This window comes from Crinia signifera, chromosome 1 (genome assembly GCF_055691185.1).
Source record: "Crinia signifera chromosome 1, ASM5569118v1, whole genome shotgun sequence".
Taxonomy (NCBI): Eukaryota; Metazoa; Chordata; class Amphibia; order Anura; family Myobatrachidae; genus Crinia; species Crinia signifera.
This window is the reverse complement of record NC_139217.1, coordinates 252,200,141-252,218,157: the sequence shown is the minus strand read 5'-3', so window position 1 is coordinate 252,218,157 and position 18,017 is coordinate 252,200,141. Positions and strand designations below refer to the sequence as shown.

The 18,017-nt window shown below is 46.1% G+C and overlaps 1 protein-coding gene across 2 annotated transcripts in view; it reads right to left on the bottom strand.

The window, feature by feature from the left end:
- The window catches only part of HOOK3 (hook microtubule tethering protein 3), an 87,775-nt gene extending 79,232 nt beyond the window's left edge, over window positions 1–8,543 (bottom strand). For both annotated transcript variants that reach the window (XM_083180137.1, XM_083180134.1), the window contains exon 1: window positions 8,022–8,543. In XM_083180137.1, coding sequence (XP_083036263.1) covers window positions 8,022–8,078 — 57 coding nt within the window. In that variant the 5' untranslated portion in view covers window positions 8,079–8,543. The remainder of the gene's footprint in view (window positions 1–8,021) is intronic.
- Between the last annotated feature and the right edge of the window lie 9,474 nt (window positions 8,544–18,017).

Here is an 18,017-nt window from a genome sequence, read left to right as displayed (position 1 = left end):
ACGTTTTTAGCAAAATAAATATTTTAGCTTAATATCTACACTTTTTTTAATGAGTCATGAGGGTGGCATCAATCATAAGAAACTGTTAATAAATAAATAAAATAAATAGTGGAGTAGTGCTTTTATACTTCATATGCACCATGCACAGTCGCAGTACTGATTCACATGCACATTACTTGAATTGTATTGGGTGTTACAACATGAGTTGCTGCATCTTACGGGAACGTATGTGCATACGAAGACGCTTCATCACTCACATATTTGCATCTAACAAAGTGTTGGCACAAGTTTTGATGGTGCAAATTGTGGCATCTAAAGAAGGTCAAAGACTTCCTATTTTTATTTTGCTCTGTAAAATATATATATAAGAATGGGCTGATAATTTGTACTGACTGGTGGATTGTACTGACTGGTGGATCTCATTAGCCACAAGGACAGGGCCGAAACTAGGTGTTTCGACGCCCGGGTCGGCAGTCACTTGGGCGGGCGCCCCCCCCCCCCCCCCCCCCCCCCCCCCCCCAAAAAACCCACCAAATTACTGCCTTGGGGACAGGCAGTGGGGGTCCGGGGACTGGAGAAGGTTAACTCCGGCTCCTAGTGCTGCCGGGCGATGGGCGGGAAGCAGATTTTGAAAAGACTTGCCGGATGCTGATTGGCTGAATTCAGCGTCCGGCAAGTCTTTTCAAAATCATCAGCGCTTCCCGCCGCCAGGCAAATAGCGAGCGGCTGTGTATGTGAAAGCTGCCGCTACACCAGTCCCTGGACCCCCGCTGCCAACATACCTGTGTGCAGCCAGCGGGGGTAGGCAGCGTCCAGGGGTCCAGGGACTGGTGTAGCGGCAGCCTTCACTCACTCCATCTCCTAGCGCTATCTGCCTGGCGGCAGGAAGCGCTGATGACTTTGAAAGGACTTGCCGGATGCTGATTGGCTGAATTCAGCCAATCAGCGTCCGGCAAGTCTTTTCAAAACCTGCTTCCCGCCCACCGCCCGGCAGCGCTAGTAGGAGCCGGAGTTAACCCACCAGTACCCGGACTCCTGCTGCCCGTCCCCGGGACCCCAGTAGGAGCCAGCGTTAACCCACCAGTCCCTGGACCCCCGCTGCCCCTCCCCGGGAACTCACACTAGCGCCCCCACCCTCCAGTGCCCGGTGCACGTGACCCCCTAGCCCCCCCCCCTAGTTAGGGCCCTGGCAAGGATTCCGCAGCACCCTACAAAGTACATACACAAATGAGCAGAACCAATTCATGGTTTATAAACATTCCTGCATTAGCGGTCAGAACACTAAAGCAAGAAGCAGCGACCAAGGGTTAGATGCTGTTGTAGGCAGTATGGAGTAGATGATAGTAAATGTAAGAAGAGAAACATATGACATCCTTAAGGACAGGGCATAAACACAGGGATGACACTGATGGCATAATGCACAGATGTTGTAATGGCACATCTATGATGCTAGCATTACTGCCTCACAGCGCTGAGGTCATGGGTTTGATTCCCACCATGGCCCTAACGGTGCAGAGTTTGTATATTCTCCCCGTGCTTGCGTGGGTTTCCTCCGGGTACTCCGGTTTCCTCCCACAATCCAAAAATATACGGATAGGTCAATTGGCTTTAAACAAAAATTAACTCTAGAATGCCTGTGCATGCGTGTACAGTACATGTGGTAGGGAACATAGATTGTAAGCTCCACTGGGGTAGGGACTGATGTGAATGTTCAAATATTTTCTGTAAAGCGCTGCAGAATATGTATGCGCTATATAAGAAAAAGTTAATAAATAATAATAATAGACAGTGAGGAAGGAGCAAGGTGCAATGTGTTAGGATGAGGAAAGGCATTGATGCAGAAGTGGGTCTTGAGAGCCCAGTAGCCAAATGTAATAGCCACCGAAGGGGCAAGGGGCATGGTTTTGCCTTGTAAAGGATTGCCCCTTTAAAAATACCTCAGAGTTTGCCGGCATCCCGAATGGCTGCCGAACTCGGAGGCTATTACATGTAACCACATAAAAGAGATTTGATAGTGAGAGTATTCCAGAGGTAGCGGGCAAAGGGGGGGGGGGGATACTCTAACATCCGCTCCCCAGCTCCGCCGCACATCGCCTGCATAATTATCGCATATGCAGTAACATATGTGATAATTATGGCAAAGGACAGCTCTTGCGTTAAGAGCTGTCCTTTGCCATAGAGTCCCATGGGGACCCGGCGGCTCTCCCCTCCCTCCCACACCCGGCGCTGCTGCTGCTGCGCCGGGCTCTCCTCCTCCCTGTACCCAGAAGAGGATCAGTGCAGGGAGGAGGAGGTCACAGGTCCGGGCAGCACAGCTCTGTGCTGCCCGGACACAGGTGAGAGGGGGGATGCAGGGCGACAGGGTTCCGTGCGGGGCGGTGGTGGGTCGGTGACGGGCGGCGGAGGGTTGCGGTAGAAGCCCATTGGCTTCTATGGGGCATGACCCCCGCCGCTGTAACCTGAGGTAAAAACCCAGATAACGGGGTTTTTACCGCATTTTTAGCTTAGAGAATCTCCCCCAAAATCTTGGAAGCAGGAGGAAGTAATAAGTTAGGGAGAGGCAGTGTTTATTTGTGGAGCAGACTGTAAAGGGAGATATGTCAAAGGGGAAAGGAATGGGTGTGGGCTTTGTAAGCGTGTGTAAGAAGCTGAATTGGGTTATGATGGAGAGCTAGGTAGGGATTGTCGGAGAGGGTGTAGTTATATAGCTATAAAGGTGTATCTTACTTTCTTTTTATAATATAGCTATAAAGGTGTATCTTATTTTCTTTTTAGAAAATATAATTGGTTGTAAGACTATCACTTCATAGGGCTACAAAACAAGGGGTACCAGATCACAAAAGACAGGCACCATCATGAGATGTAATGAGAGGGAATGTGATCTGCGATGCACCCAATATGCGACCCACAGTATACACAGACAGCACCATGGCACACAAATTTAATAGCCTCAAAACTCAGGCCCATCTGGAATACATAAAATCTCCAATGTGACTAAAATGGCCCCATCCCAAAAAGCCTTCAAAATCAGGTAAGACCACCATATGTGAGGGGAGTACTCAGATGTAATGAATCTCTGGCAACTTGCAGACACCACTTACATGATGAATAAAATATCCAGAAATAGATACCATCCAGAGATGACCTTAAGTTGCACCTCTCCTTTCATTGGAAAGTAAAACATAGGGTATTTGATGCTTACATTATACTTTCTGTGAATTGTTAAATAACATTTTTAGATTTCCTTTATTATTTACTGTAATCTCACTACTATTTGCATGGGTTACAATTATGTTTGTTATTTGTTTCTTTACATTTGTATGTATTATTGACATTAAAGAGTATAGATGGATTTAATTGTTTGATAGTAGGCAATACTGAAGGAAATGGAAATGAAAATATCTACTTTTAGAGAGAATTTCTGAATAATTGCTTGCCTGTGATGTAACAGGAACCTCCATCAATGACGCTACGGTTTTATGTAAACCACATAACTAGCAACTCCAAAACACAGCCCACTAAACATGTTCATTACAGGTAGACAGAGGAAGAAGGATATATAGAGATATATCTATATATATTATATTCACAGGTTTATGCTATAGATTGTTAGAACACTAACAAGGGGAAAATTAAAAGTTGCAGGTACTCAGGAGTCTGGTAAGGTTCATACATATGGTGCAATTTTTACTATACTGTACTATTTTTACTTGCAATAATGACCCCGTGGGGGTGCACATCAGCATTACAAGCTGTAAACACACAGGGGCTTATTCTGGTTGACTCGCAAGGCTGCATAATCATCCATTAGCAGCCTTGGGTGAGGGGGAGAAATCATTAGGTGGTCCGCGACCATCAAATGATTTCATCAGCGCTTGCAGATCTGAGACACCTCTATGGTGTCTCAGACCTGTGGGCACCCATGAAACTAGGTGTTCCCATATGCAAATTGCCCGACACGCCCCCCCACACACACACACACACATACACACACACACACACACACACACACACGTTCAGTCGCAAACAATCGGTCCCCCGTGCGAATGCGCAGGGGACGGATTGAATCTGATTAACCCCCACAATGCGATATGTACTATGATTTCTACCGATATGGACTAAATAGTCCATATTAGTAGTTTATATTGCACCGTGTGTATGCCCAGTTTTCAGGGTTTTTACTGCATTATGAAATTATGTTAGTGCATATGCAGTGAGCATTGGAGCGATGGGCGGCAGGATGTACTGCCACTGCTTGGTACATCCCAACCATAGTCTTAAAGATCAACACTGAAGTTTCAAATATGTAGGTAGTCCCCTGCTGTAACAGGTAGTAGGAGCCATCCAAACTTGGGAAATGACAGAAGAGTGTGCACTAGCGTGGCCAATCCCGGGATCGGCGGGATCCCGGGATTTGGCCCTAAAAACGCCGGGATTTGAATTCCGGGATTGGTCTGCTCATGCGCAAATCTAATGTCGGGCAGCGCTGAGACCAGCTCAGACACTGCCCGTCTGCTCCCAAACCCTGGCACGCTGCTCTGCGGCTGCATGCAGCGTGACCTGATGTCAGAGGTCACGCTGTGCAGCCTGTCTGCAGCTCCATGCTCACCCACCGCCCGGTACGCAAGCTATCACTGCTGCCCGGTTCCTGCACCGCCGGCCAGCTATTCCGCCGTCCGCCTCCAGACCACCCCACGCGGCCCCCAATCAAAGCCGCCGGCCTCTGAACACCAATGCCCGGCTCCCGCACCAATGACCGGGTGTGTGAGACTGGGTTTGGGGGACACCGGAGGGGGACTAAAGTTCGTCATTATATTGACAAACTCAATCGCGCGCTTAGGCATTTTTCAATCACGAATCCCGGGATTAAAAAAAAGCCTCGGGATTGGCATCCCTAGTGTGCACTCACTTACAGTGTTGTGGATTTAAGAGGGACATTCCTAGTAACAAATCTTTACATTGTAGAACTTTCATTGGAAATGAGAAACATGTGGCAACTACCGGTATGTGGAAACTTTCACATCCTGTGTATAGCGGTAATCACGTGTCTAATACCATTGAAAGTGGGCTGACAATGTCATTTGGAGGATTATAATAGATCTACAAGAGATTTCTGCCTAGGGTTAAACAAGGATACTACCTTTCATTAGGTACAATTGCCAAATACAACAGGTCAGGTACTGCATATACTAAAGCATGACTGCCAGTACATACTGTAATGCCAACATTCAAGTAACAGCTGTGTAGGATATAAAGGGGAGGTCCACCTGAGTTGCAGATGTACGTAATAAACACTGACATTAAATAATCCATTTCTTAGTGGTCTTCTTAGGCTGATCGCCTACCTGATCCCTAATTTATGGGCTGGGTAAATGCAGTGTAGAAATGGAATTTCTACAAATAACTACAGTATACTTTCATGTTTGCTAATTGTGTGCTATTTCGTATAACATAACCAGTTTTTTCCCATAAAAAAATATTGCCTGCCTTACTTACATAGTCAGAGGCCCATCTAGTACAATGGTTTTACTGTGCACAGCCTACACCAGTGGTTCCCAAACTTATTTGAATTACGGCACTCTACAGTAAAATTATTTTGTCACAACAAAAAAATTAAATTGTGTGTTTGAGCCATCCTTAGGGTCAGTAATGTATTGAGGGACAAGTTTTGTTTCTGTTTGTCCAAATATTTTTTGATTGGTAGCCACCAGCTCTGGTTTTGCCTTTTACATAAATAATTTTATTTGGTTTTTGACCACCAATCCAAAGCAACCCAGCAGGTGTCCTGAGTCACCCCAGGGTGTAACGTCAAACAGGGCGGGATGTATTAATATACATCACTGACCTTCGCCGTGCCCCCGCTGCGATGCAAGTGCATATGCACTAACATATGCGGCTGGCATTGTGGTGCAGTGACTGAGACCCCCCACGATACCTGTACTGTGCTGTGCTCCGCCACCTCCCAGCCACCTGCTTCTTCCCTGCAGCAGAGACAGTTCAGCGTGGCTGTCCCCGGCACCTCCCCGCCCCCCCCCCCCCCCCCCCCCCCCCCCCCGCCCTCGGCAGCACGTCCAGCTGCATAGCTAGGGGAGGAAGGGCTTACCTTCTGTGGTCCAGGAGGACCTGTAAGAAGGTAAGCCCAAGGGATGGGGAGGGGGGGGGGGGGGTCGGCGAGGCGGCAAAAAGAAGCCCATAGGCTTCTATAGGGTATCGCCACCCAAAGGTGGTGATAGCCTGCCCGGCGAAATCGGTGCGGCTGGTAATAGTACATAGGAAGATGCTGTAAAACTGGGGTTCTACCGCATTTTCGCCTTAGTACATCCCGCCCACAGTATAAGAACCACTGGCCTATGCAATTGCCAGACTGGAGGGAAATTTGGCCATACACAGAGAGGCAAAGTCTCTACAGTTTGGTGAGCGATAAGGAAAATGCTCATTTATATTCTCCCAAAAACCAGCCAGGTCTATTTTCTCACTGGTCAACTATCTACAACAACAATGGATTCCAAATCACTTTTGTTCAAATGACACTCAAAGATAAATTCAATTTCAGCAATGTGTCACGGTCTGCAATCCCCAAATAGTGATTTAGGCAATATCCTGACAATTATTAACATGACCAAATGAGGATTATCAACAGATTACCAAAGGAAACATTATGTAAACTAGGGAACTCAACTGTGTTATACTGATGGTCCAAAAAAAAAAAAAAAAAAATTCTGTTGTGCCTCAGAAGCACTTCTATTAGAAAAAGTATTAAAGACCACTCTGGTGGGGGGGGGGGGGGGGGCGGCAGAGTGGATCGGCAAGGGGTGCGAAGGGAAGCCCATAGGCTTCTACCATCTAGAACTGGCGTAACCCCCTGCAGCGAAGCCACGGCAATGGGGCTTTGCTGCATATGAAAACGTGGTAAAAACCCAGAGAACGGTGTTATGCATTTTTGGTTTGGTGCATCTCGCCCAAAGTATGAACAGTATATGCTGCAATATCCAGGAAAAAAACAAAAAAAAACAGTTGTATTCCAGAGATAAAAATTTAAATGCTAGGACAATACATTACAAAAGTATGCCTCTCTCATATCAAATGATTTACACTGTAAATGTTACATTATTTAACAATAAGTAATCTGTAACAAACAAAACCCAGCCAGGCTGTCATGATAGCATGATGTAGTGATGGTATATACTGTACACTCTGCAGAGACTCAGAAAGAGACACAAAGAGCAAGATTGTTCTATTCTAGCAGATACACAGGCCTGATCACAGCTGTACCAGCAGTACACATCATCACACTGACACTAGCAGCCTACAGTCATACAATGCCAGCACATTAGCATGACAACCTAAACAATAGCAAAGCAGTACACCTGACAGCGCTTGCACCTTCTTTCATTGTATGCAAACAATTTGCCAATTGTACACATTTTGGTTAGGTCACATTTGTTTTATAACGCAAACTACTACATTGTGCTATTGTATGTACCTAGCCATACATTCGTGATAGCATAAACAGGCACATATTTTAGCATCACTGCAATATCCCTGCCATCAGGGCGACAGACCTATGGATGATGATGATGATGATGATGATGATGATGAATATCTGACAGCAGCCACAATGAACTTATCCTAGTAGTGAAGCTTTGGAAGCCCTGGGAATGGAATGCTTACATCCCAGTTCAACACCCATGCCCTCAGCATGCTGCTCCAATATTTATAAAATAACTCACTAAACTCAATCACTATTACATCAGTATGATTTTTAGGAATTGCTCTTTAAATATTACCAAAGCAAAGGGAAGCAGTGGGGTGCCGGTGTATGGTTTTTCAGTCAGCGTACACCGCTACAGATTGTGCTGGCGCTATATGTGTAGCCCGGAGGCCTATCACATGCAATGACCCTGGGGAATCAGCCGCCGCTTATACTACACCCGGCCCGGGTGATGAAACAATGACAGCAGCCGGCAGTGTGTGCAGCAGTAGCAGGGCCTGGGAGTGGGGGATGGGGTAGCCACACTTACCCACGTCAACAGACTCTCGCACAGATCCACCCGGTCCAGGCTCTCCACATTTAACATCCTCCCGCCGCTCCGCTACGCGGGTTCCGCCAACAGATGTTGCAGCAGCGCGATGCGACTCCGGGCTACACAGCGGCAGCGATGATAAATCGCATCAGGGTCGCTGCTCCCTGTCACCACCCCCCGGCACAGCCGCCGCCGCCGCTGTAACTACTACACAGGACACTGACACCGGGGGGCACCGCAGATGTGTCCTTTCCGCCGCTCTCAGCGCTGGCTGTTGTGTCCGGCTTATGGAGGGGGTGATCCCGGGAGATTCCCAGCAGCGGGCGTCCCCTCGGTGTCTGGGCTGCTCCCTCCGGGCGCTGCTGCTGCTGCTGCTGCCTAGCGGGGGGATGGGTGGTCGATCTCCTCCTCTTCCCCCTGCTGCTCGCACTCACTGACTGTCTCCGTCTATGGATGATGATGAGGAGGCAGCTGACACCCAGCGCACACTGCGCACAATCGCAGCAGCAATATCCAGCGCCGGATCTTTTGGCACAGCGGGGCCTCGATTCTGTTCCTCGGTCACTCGACGGCGTTATGTGGGACGGCGGATTTACTAAGCGCAATGCTAGTGGGTGTCGTGACTCGTGACCCTGATCTGCCGGCCGCCTGCATCACCCCGGCCTCCTATTACCCGGCGTGGGTGACCTAATTGGTGGCGAGGAGGAGGGTATGCCGCTGTCCCAGGGATTCACAGGGGCGGATTTAGGGATGAGGGCGCCCTGAGGCACAACAATAATGTTTACTAAGTAGGACAGTTTATAGGGGCAGTATCTGCATGTCCTATCCATTTACACTCTATTTAAGATGGAATATAGTACAGTACAGTGGATATTTGGCAGTTATTGGTACATTTTGGGCTGACAGTACTATCACAGGCATCCAAGTGCCGCCCCCAAACATGTGCCGCCCCTAGGCCGGTGCCTCATGTGCCTAATGGGAAATTCGGCTCTGGGGATTCATTTGTTTCTTGATTTACAGCCCAAGAACTCGGGCTGCTGGCCTGGGGGCCACACTACTCAAGGGCAGATGTATTCATCCTAGTGATAACTGCAGCCGCTCAGCTCCTAACTGGCAAGTTACACAGGGTTATTCAATCTGTGCTGCTATTTCCGCCGGCTGTTTCCGACAGCATTGAAGGCTTTATTTAAAGTCAAATCATAGATTGTTGTGAACGGTGGCTAATTGTCGAATTTGCAGTGGATTCCCGCAATTTACTGTCCTGAAAATATTAAGTATCACCTGAATGTAAGAGGAAGGGACTGCAGCAGGTGTCTTCTGCATCACTGCCATAGGGTTCTATGGGGAATGCAAAGCTATCAACATCGGGCAGCAGCGCTTCGCATTTCCTGGACTATCGAGATCTTGAGATGGCGGTAGCTTATAGGCTACAGACTGCACTGCCATGGGAACCGCACATGGGCAGACCTTTCAGTGCCCGGCTCAGCACATCTCACTGATGGGCTCCTTTCGGATATATTGCTCCTTTGGAGCAATATATTGCTGAGCGACCAATCGCGCCATGCGTACAGAGATTTAATTTCCCTGACACCCTTCTCTCTCTTTGGGTGGAATGTACTAAGGGAAAAATGCGGTAAAACTCCAGTTTCCAGGGGTTTATCACATTTTCAAATGTACTTAGACCCTATGGGCTTCTTAATGCTAGCCACTGCAACCCGTCGCCCCCCACAGCAGATGCCGACCCCGCTACCCTGCCAGCATACCTCTGTAAAACTCCTCCACCCCTAGCAACACAGCCAGAGGGGGAAGTGGGGGGGGGGGGGAGAGGTCACCTGCTTCGGCCTCCATCACCACATTACGATGCTAATCCCATATGTTAGTACGTATGCAATAGCAATGCTGCGGAGGGTTGGTGATGTATTTTAATACATCATCTCTCTCCCTCACTTTGGGCGGAAGGTATTAATATACATCACCGCCCTTCGCCTGCCAGCCGCCGCGATGCTACCGCATATGTACTAACATATGCAGCTAGCATCGGGTTGCGTTGACGGAGACCCCTGCGATACCTGTAATGTGGTGTGCGGGGATCTCCGTCACATCCCTGCGGCTGTCAGTGTCCCCCTGCGTCTCCTCCTCCCCCCTGCAGCCAGATGCCCTCCCGGCTGTGACACCTGCTGGGGGAGGAGGAGATCGATGGAGGACGGGAGGGGGGTTCGCGCGGGCGGCGATAGAAGCCCATAGGGTGGCGATACCCTGCCAGGCGGAGACGGGGCGGACGACTAATGGTACATAGGAAAATGCGGTAAAACCCACGATGTACCAAGCAGAAGCAGTTAGTTTACGTCTGCGATGAATACAGGCATATCCGGCCTTTTGCTGTTGTCACACACCCTCTCCTAAAACGCTTAGGCACGCCTCGCATTTTCCCGGACACTCCCAGCAGTTTTTCTGGCCTACTTCCTGTCAATCACATTGTGAACTGCGTGTGGATAGAAATAGCAGGATTTCATTGCAGTACAGCCTTGCGCATGTCTACTGCGAACCGTATGCATACGCAGTGTATCAATAATCCTCCACAGTGCGAATTCGCAGGTGTGCGATCAGATCTGAATCAAGCCCTTGAAGCGGCAGTCTTGCAATGCAATGCCTGCATCCGAAGACGCAACATCAGATACACAGCAAAAACATCTTCCAACTTATCACACATCTAATCGGTTACTTGGAATGTCTGGGAAGTATGCTCAGGGCCGTAAAACTGCATTTGAAGACACAGTCACTGCCTTCAGAATGCCAGAAAATGGGGCCGACATTCCCCTGTTTTCTGGAACGCTCCCTCTCACTGCAAAAACACCAGCAACATGTCAGTCATGCTGCTTATGGGACCCTGTGACAAATATTGCAGTAGTGTCTCCACCACATGCGCAGCCCTCCAACCATAGGGAAGGTGCATGAAACTTGAAACTGTCCACCTCTGAATCAGCCCCAAAATTCAGAAAGGATGGTGAAAAGTATGATTCTGGTGTCATTGAATACAGTGCAGAAATGTAGATGAAGGAATATATAAATGCTCAAATCAATTCTGCTATAATAACTGCAAATACTTTAAATTATCACTAAAATATATTGTGGTATGGATATACATACAAAATCTCTAAATGTTAATATGGAGAATCTGGAATTAAAGCCTCAAGGAAGGAGACATAAAGAACAATAAAGATGTGGACTACAAATAATTCTTAAAATCTATATTTAAAAATAAATTTTAAATTCATAGGGCATTAATAGGTTTTGGAGGGGGTGGATGGGATTGCTCAAAGGAACCACCTAAGTTAAAACTCAAAATCTAAGTCTGAGATAAGAATTTTTAAATGGAAAATCCATTGTTGCTTTTGCCAGTTGGGTCTCGTTATCTCTGTATCTCTAATAATGTTTTCATTATGTTGGATACCCAAAAACTGTTCCAAACCACTGAGTACAAGTACATAACTGGTCCAATGACTCCAATCCCACCAACAATCCGAACATGTAGTAGGAAGGAAGTGTTTGTGTTGCATCACATTTTTTTCTGATGGTGCCTACTCTATCTCTTGTGTTGACCTTAGGGGTCAATGTATTGATCCTGCCTGCTTATAAGTGTTTGTTAATCACATATGATAGGTATTTTTGGTAAGTGTATTGCAGTGACCAAACATACATCCAAGGTGTATTGGGGCAATACCACAATCTCTACTAGAGTTGAGCATCTTTTTTTACTGAAAATGAATCTTTTATATACAACAATGTGACTAGGACACACCAGGAGACTGTGCTCATTAATTAGATTAATCAAAACACTGGGGCGGGGCTTCGCAGTTGTCGGGGGCGGGGCTATGCTCAGCGTCACTGCACTTTGAGAGAAAAAAAACACCATCGATGGAGTGAAACCATCTGGTTCTCCCCCATCGATGGCAAAAGTATTAGACATCGGCCATGAACCATCGATGAATTTGAATCGTCGATGGCCATCCCTAGTTAGCGCTCCCCCCGCTTCGGCCGGCAAGATGTTGATACATCTTGTCGGTGTACCCTCTTGCTTCGCCTCGCTAATGAGGCGATGCAGGAACTGTTATAGCGGTGAGTGTTATGGGCATCCCCGATGGGAACACAGGCGCGCCGATGCCTGTCGGGGTGGGCGGCTGACATCACATGACGTCAGCGCTCGCCCCGTCTTCAACAATTTACGGAAAAATAAATGTAATTTTCTACTGTTATTTTGAAGGCAGGAGATATCACTCGATGGTCGGCGGCCATCAAATGATTTCTCCTGCTAGCGGATGCATGCAGGGGGATGTGTTAGTGAACACATCCCCTTGCATGGAACCAAGGGGACATGGGGGGGGGGGGATGGGTGGGCATTTGGTGGGGCGGTTAAGCCGCTCGGTAAACAATGAACGACCGCTGCTTACCGAGTGTATTGAAAAGCAGCAAGATTATGTTGCGACTAGATACATTTTTGGCAACCATAAAAAGATGCCAGCCCCAATCGGAGCTCACTCCCATCAGGCTTCTCCATCTGCTTGGTGTAATGAGGCTAGACACTTCTGTACAAGATAATCATAAAGGGGCTGGGTACTTATGTAGTATCTGGGCGCCCGATTTTAAAATCGGGTCGGAAAAATCGCATCCGATATCGCATGCGATCTGATGCGATTTTTCCATAGGATTCAATGATAACATAGTCCTGTTCATTTCCCCACTATCCAAGTGGGCATAGAGTTGATTTTATAAAGCGCAGCGAGCCACCGAGCCCGAAGCGTGGCGAGGGGCCGCGGATTACGTAAAATGTTTTCCGCGTCCCCTCGCGGGGCTCGCCACGCTTCGGAGTCGGTGTTTAGCTGTGCTCGCCTTGCTTTATAAAATCAACTCTATGCCCACTTGGATAGTGGGGAAATGAACAGGAACTTGTTAACATTGAATCCTATGCAAAATCGCATCGCATGCGATTTTGCCGAAAATCGTGTTGAATCGCATCTGATTGTATGCCTTAAGGTAAAGGTGCCCACAAACGCATCGATCCCGGCGTGCGTTCTGTGCTTAACTAGCACATATAGCATCACATCGTATGCCTTGTGCATGCGATGCTATGCGATAAAAAACTAGTACAAAAAGTATGTGCAGCACATACTTTTTGAACTGTGCGATGAGGTGCCGCGGGAGCGCGCACCCCATCGCATAGCATCGCACCGCCGGGATCGGTACGTGTGTGGGCACCTTAAGGCATACAATCAGAAAATCGGCAGCCCAGATACTACATAAGTACCAGGGGCTGTATTGGAATATATGTATGAAAAAAATGGACAGCCTGATAGTGTGTTACCGTTTTTATTTTTTTGAAAAATGAATTGATCATTCCTTAAAAAGTATAGGTATAGCAAACGTACCAAATATTTCATATTCATTTATTTTATTTTTTGGTAACTAAGACCACTAAAGTAGAGATGAGAGATGATTGGAACTTTCAGAACTTTTCCTTGAAACAGTATAATAGATTCCACAGTTAGATACTAAACTTTGAATCTTCCATCAGCGGAATGAAATGACTGTTGATCCTAGCTCTATTTTTAGATTATAAGGACTATGTAATGCAGTGATTCACAGACTGTGGGTCCCAAAAGGGCCAGATTTAGGGGTCAGGCCGCCCCTGGGCACAATTTTTTTTGCCAGGTTCCTGCTGTCACAGCAGTGGCACACACAGCGCTGCTCACACTTTCTGCTGCCTGGGAGGAACGCGCCTTCGGAAAGGGCTGCATCATCCCACTGCTGAGTGGCCCCACCATGGGGCGGGGATGGCGCATGGCGTGCCGGGAGACGCTCTAATGAGACTATCTGTAAGTGTTGTGACCAGTCTGTGGTAATTTGCTCGGATTCTGTAATCATTTTTATTGTCTGATGGGTTCCTAAAGCAAAAATAGTTTAAGAACCCCTGATGTAATGCAAATTTACAAATACGGTGCCAATACCAACCAGATACTAATTTTTATTTATCACTACTTAATACTATACAGCCCAGAGTCACAATGTTCCCTTTATCTAGAGGCCATTCCAAGTGGTGACTATCCTGTGAGTCATGTGACTAGTTTAGCACCACTCTGTGGCATAATATTTGTTCCCATACATGGTGTGATGAACTCTTTTTTTTTTATTATAGTATTTCTTTATTACTTTTTTGTATCACAAATATCCACATACATTAACATATATATATATATATATATATATATATATATATATATATATATATATATATATATATATATATATATATATATATATATACAAATACAGGGACTCAACACTCTCCATAATGAACTAACTCACCTTAGTATACAATTAATCAAATAAATAATGGGGTTTTAGTTCATGAATTGATCAATGCATTTAAGCTTGCAGCCCATCGCCAAGGGACCCCATTTCACTGCAAGTCCTACACTAGCATTTGTTTCTCAAGAGCCTGCCAACTGCTGACACATCATAGCTAAAGTCGACATGTGCTTTTTCCTGGTTTAAAGCTCACCTGCCAAGTGCCTTATGGCTTTTAAAGATGAGGCAGTCACCTAACACAACACCTGACTTAGAATTAAAGGGGCAGCTGTAACAGGTTACAGATAAATTAGCTCATCTGGGGTGAAAGAGAAAGCTATGATCACAGTAACAAAGGTTAATAAAAATTAACCCACTTTTATACACACATACAGAGTACCACAACACTCGCCATCCCTGCGAATGGGGTGCAAACAGCACTCGCCATTCCCAGGTTGGGGTGAAAGTGGCCTGTGACCACATGCTCTAATACATACAAATACAGGGACTCAACACTCTCCATAATGAACTAACTCACCTTAGTATACAATTAATCAAATAAATAATGGGGTTTTAGTTCATGAATTGATCAATGCATTTAAGCTTGCAGCCCATCGCCAAGGGACCCCATTTCACTGCAAGTCCTACACTAGCATTTGTTTCTCAAGAGCCTGCCAACTGCTGACACATCATAGCTAAAGTCGACATGTGCTTTTTCCTGGTTTAAAGCTCACCTGCCAAGTGCCTTATGGCTTTTAAAGATGAGGCAGTCACCTAACACAACACCTGACTTAGAATTAAAGGGGCAGCTGTAACAGGTTACAGATAAATTAGCTCATCTGGGGTGAAAGAGAAAGCTATGATCACAGTAACAAAGGTTAATAAAAATTAACCCACTTTTATACACACATACAGAGTACCACAACACTCGCCATCCCTGCGAATGGGGTGCAAACAGCACTCGCCATTCCTTAAAAAGTATAGGTATAGCAAACGTACCAAATATTTCATATTCATTTATTTTATTTTTTGGTAACTAAGACCACTAAAGTAGAGATGAGAGATGATTGGAACTTTCAGAACTTTTCCTTGAAACAGTATAATAGATTCCACAGTTAGATACTAAACTTTGAATCTTCCATCAGCGGAATGAAATGACTGTTGATCCTAGCTCTATTTTTAGATTATAAGGACTATGTAATGCAGTGATTCACAGACTGTGGGTCCCAAAAGGGCCAGATTTAGGGGTCAGGCCGCCCCTGGGCACAATTTTTTTTGCCAGGTTCCTGCTGTCACAGCAGTGGCACACACAGCGCTGCTCACACTTTCTGCTGCCTGGGAGGAACGCGCCTTCGGAAAGGGCTGCATCATCCCACTGCTGAGTGGCCCCACCATGGGGCGGGGATGGCGCATGGCGTGCCGGGAGACGCTCTAATGAGACTATCTGTAAGTGTTGTGACCAGTCTGTGGTAATTTGCTCGGATTCTGTAATCATTTTTATTGTCTGATGGGTTCCTAAAGCAAAAATAGTTTAAGAACCCCTGATGTAATGCAAATTTACAAATACGGTGCCAATACCAACCAGATACTAATTTTTATTTATCACTACTTAATACTATACAGCCCAGAGTCACAATGTTCCCTTTATCTAGAGGCCATTCCAAGTGGTGACTATCCTGTGAGTCATGTGACTAGTTTAGCACCACTCTGTGGCATAATATTTGTTCCCATACATGGTGTGATGAACTCTTTTTTTTTTATTATAGTATTTCTTTATTACTTTTTTGTATCACAAATATCCACATACATTAACATATATATATATATATATATATATATATATATATATATATATATATATATATATATATATATATATATATATATATTACCTCCATACTAAAAAAAAATACATAGTACATTTTACTCTTTCCCAAAACGTATTCTATGTTATAAATCAGTTTTAATATCACATATCCTGCCCTCCCGCCCCTCCCATCCACTCAACGCCGGATAGTCCTAATATTACACAATGGGTTAATTTGGTTAACGATACACTAAAACACGAAGGATATATGTACACAAGGTGCGATGAACTCTTATGCTTTTAGTACTAGAAGGCATTGTATCTTGTGCAAAAAGCATACAATGTGCTACAGCACCGTGCTTTTTGTACTAGATACAATGCAATCTAGTACTAGAAGTAGGGCTGCACAGACTTTCTGTGCGATGAGCTGTGTGCGAGAGCACGCATAGCACCTGAAAAACGCATCATGTATGGTCACCTTTACAGCTAACTGAACTAAAACTAAGTTAAGGTGCCCATGCACGGTGCAATGACACACGTGCTCCCGCAGGCACAGTACAAAAAGTATGTGCTGCATATTTTTTTCTACTGCTTTCTGATCGCATTGCACGCAAATCGCATGCAAAGCGCTTGTGGTGCGATCCAGCCCATAACGTGTGCGATAATCACACCGTGTATGGGCACCTTTAAACGATTCTCTACTTGGAAATCTTTATTTACTGCATGGCTGCTAAAGAATGCATGACTGCTGGGACATTATGTAACTAATTATCTGTAGACAGAAGCTCTAATTATGTCTTAGGTCAGTAGAAGTCAATAGAGCACAACACATTACACCAGTTCAGATTGCAGTTTGTTTTCTGTAGCAAGTGGTGCGTTAACCTTTCTGTATCTGACTTTGTTTTGCCAAACAATACAGAAATAAGAACTTATATTTTAGGAATATTTACTATTTAAAATACACTCCCCATAGCATTGGCACAATTTGGTGCAAATCTGAAAAAAAATCTTGTAAAGGTAGAGGGGGAGATTCTGTAAAGCAATTATGTGGTAAAAACCCCGTTATCGGTATGCAGCAAAACCCGCATGGCATGGCGGGTTTTCACTGCGAGGGGTATCGCCAGCAAAAGCTGGCGATACCCCATAGAAGCCTATGGGCTTCTTAACGCGACCCACGCCGGCCTGAACGGACCCCGCCGCCTTGCACCGACACCCCCCCCCCCCCCCTCACCTGCTGTGTCCAGGCAGCAGTCCTGTCCTGGACCTGTGACCTCCTTCCTGCACTGTATCCTCTTCCGGGTGCAGGGAGGAGGAGAGGCCACCCGGCAGCAGCAGCCCCGGGTAAGGTAGGAAGGGGGGAGCCGCCGGGACCCACAGCACATCGCCGGCAAGATCACAAAGGACAGCTCTTAACGCAAGAGCTGTCCTTTGCCATAATTATCGCATATGTTACAGCATATGCTATAATTAGGTGTGTGGTAGCCGGCGATGTGCGGTGGTAAGGGGCGCGGATGATACAGCATCCCGCCCAGAAACTCTAGAGAAAGGCTATAATGATGTCTGATGTCTTTCTATAATTTGTGCAGACATCAATGATAAACCATCACTTATAAAATAGAAATAAAGACACAGAGACCTACTGGCAGGAAAGGGTCGGCTTTATTTAATTAATAGGATATGAGAAACAACATAATGGAGGTGAAGAAAGGTAGAACATCCCGACACAGCAAGTTAGTATCCTCTCACATCTCTGATCAGGCGAAGATGGGTGGGACCTTCTGTCAGCCCATCATACACACACTTAGGCCCTCATTCTAATCCATAAGCCCCCCCGCGCGTTTGCA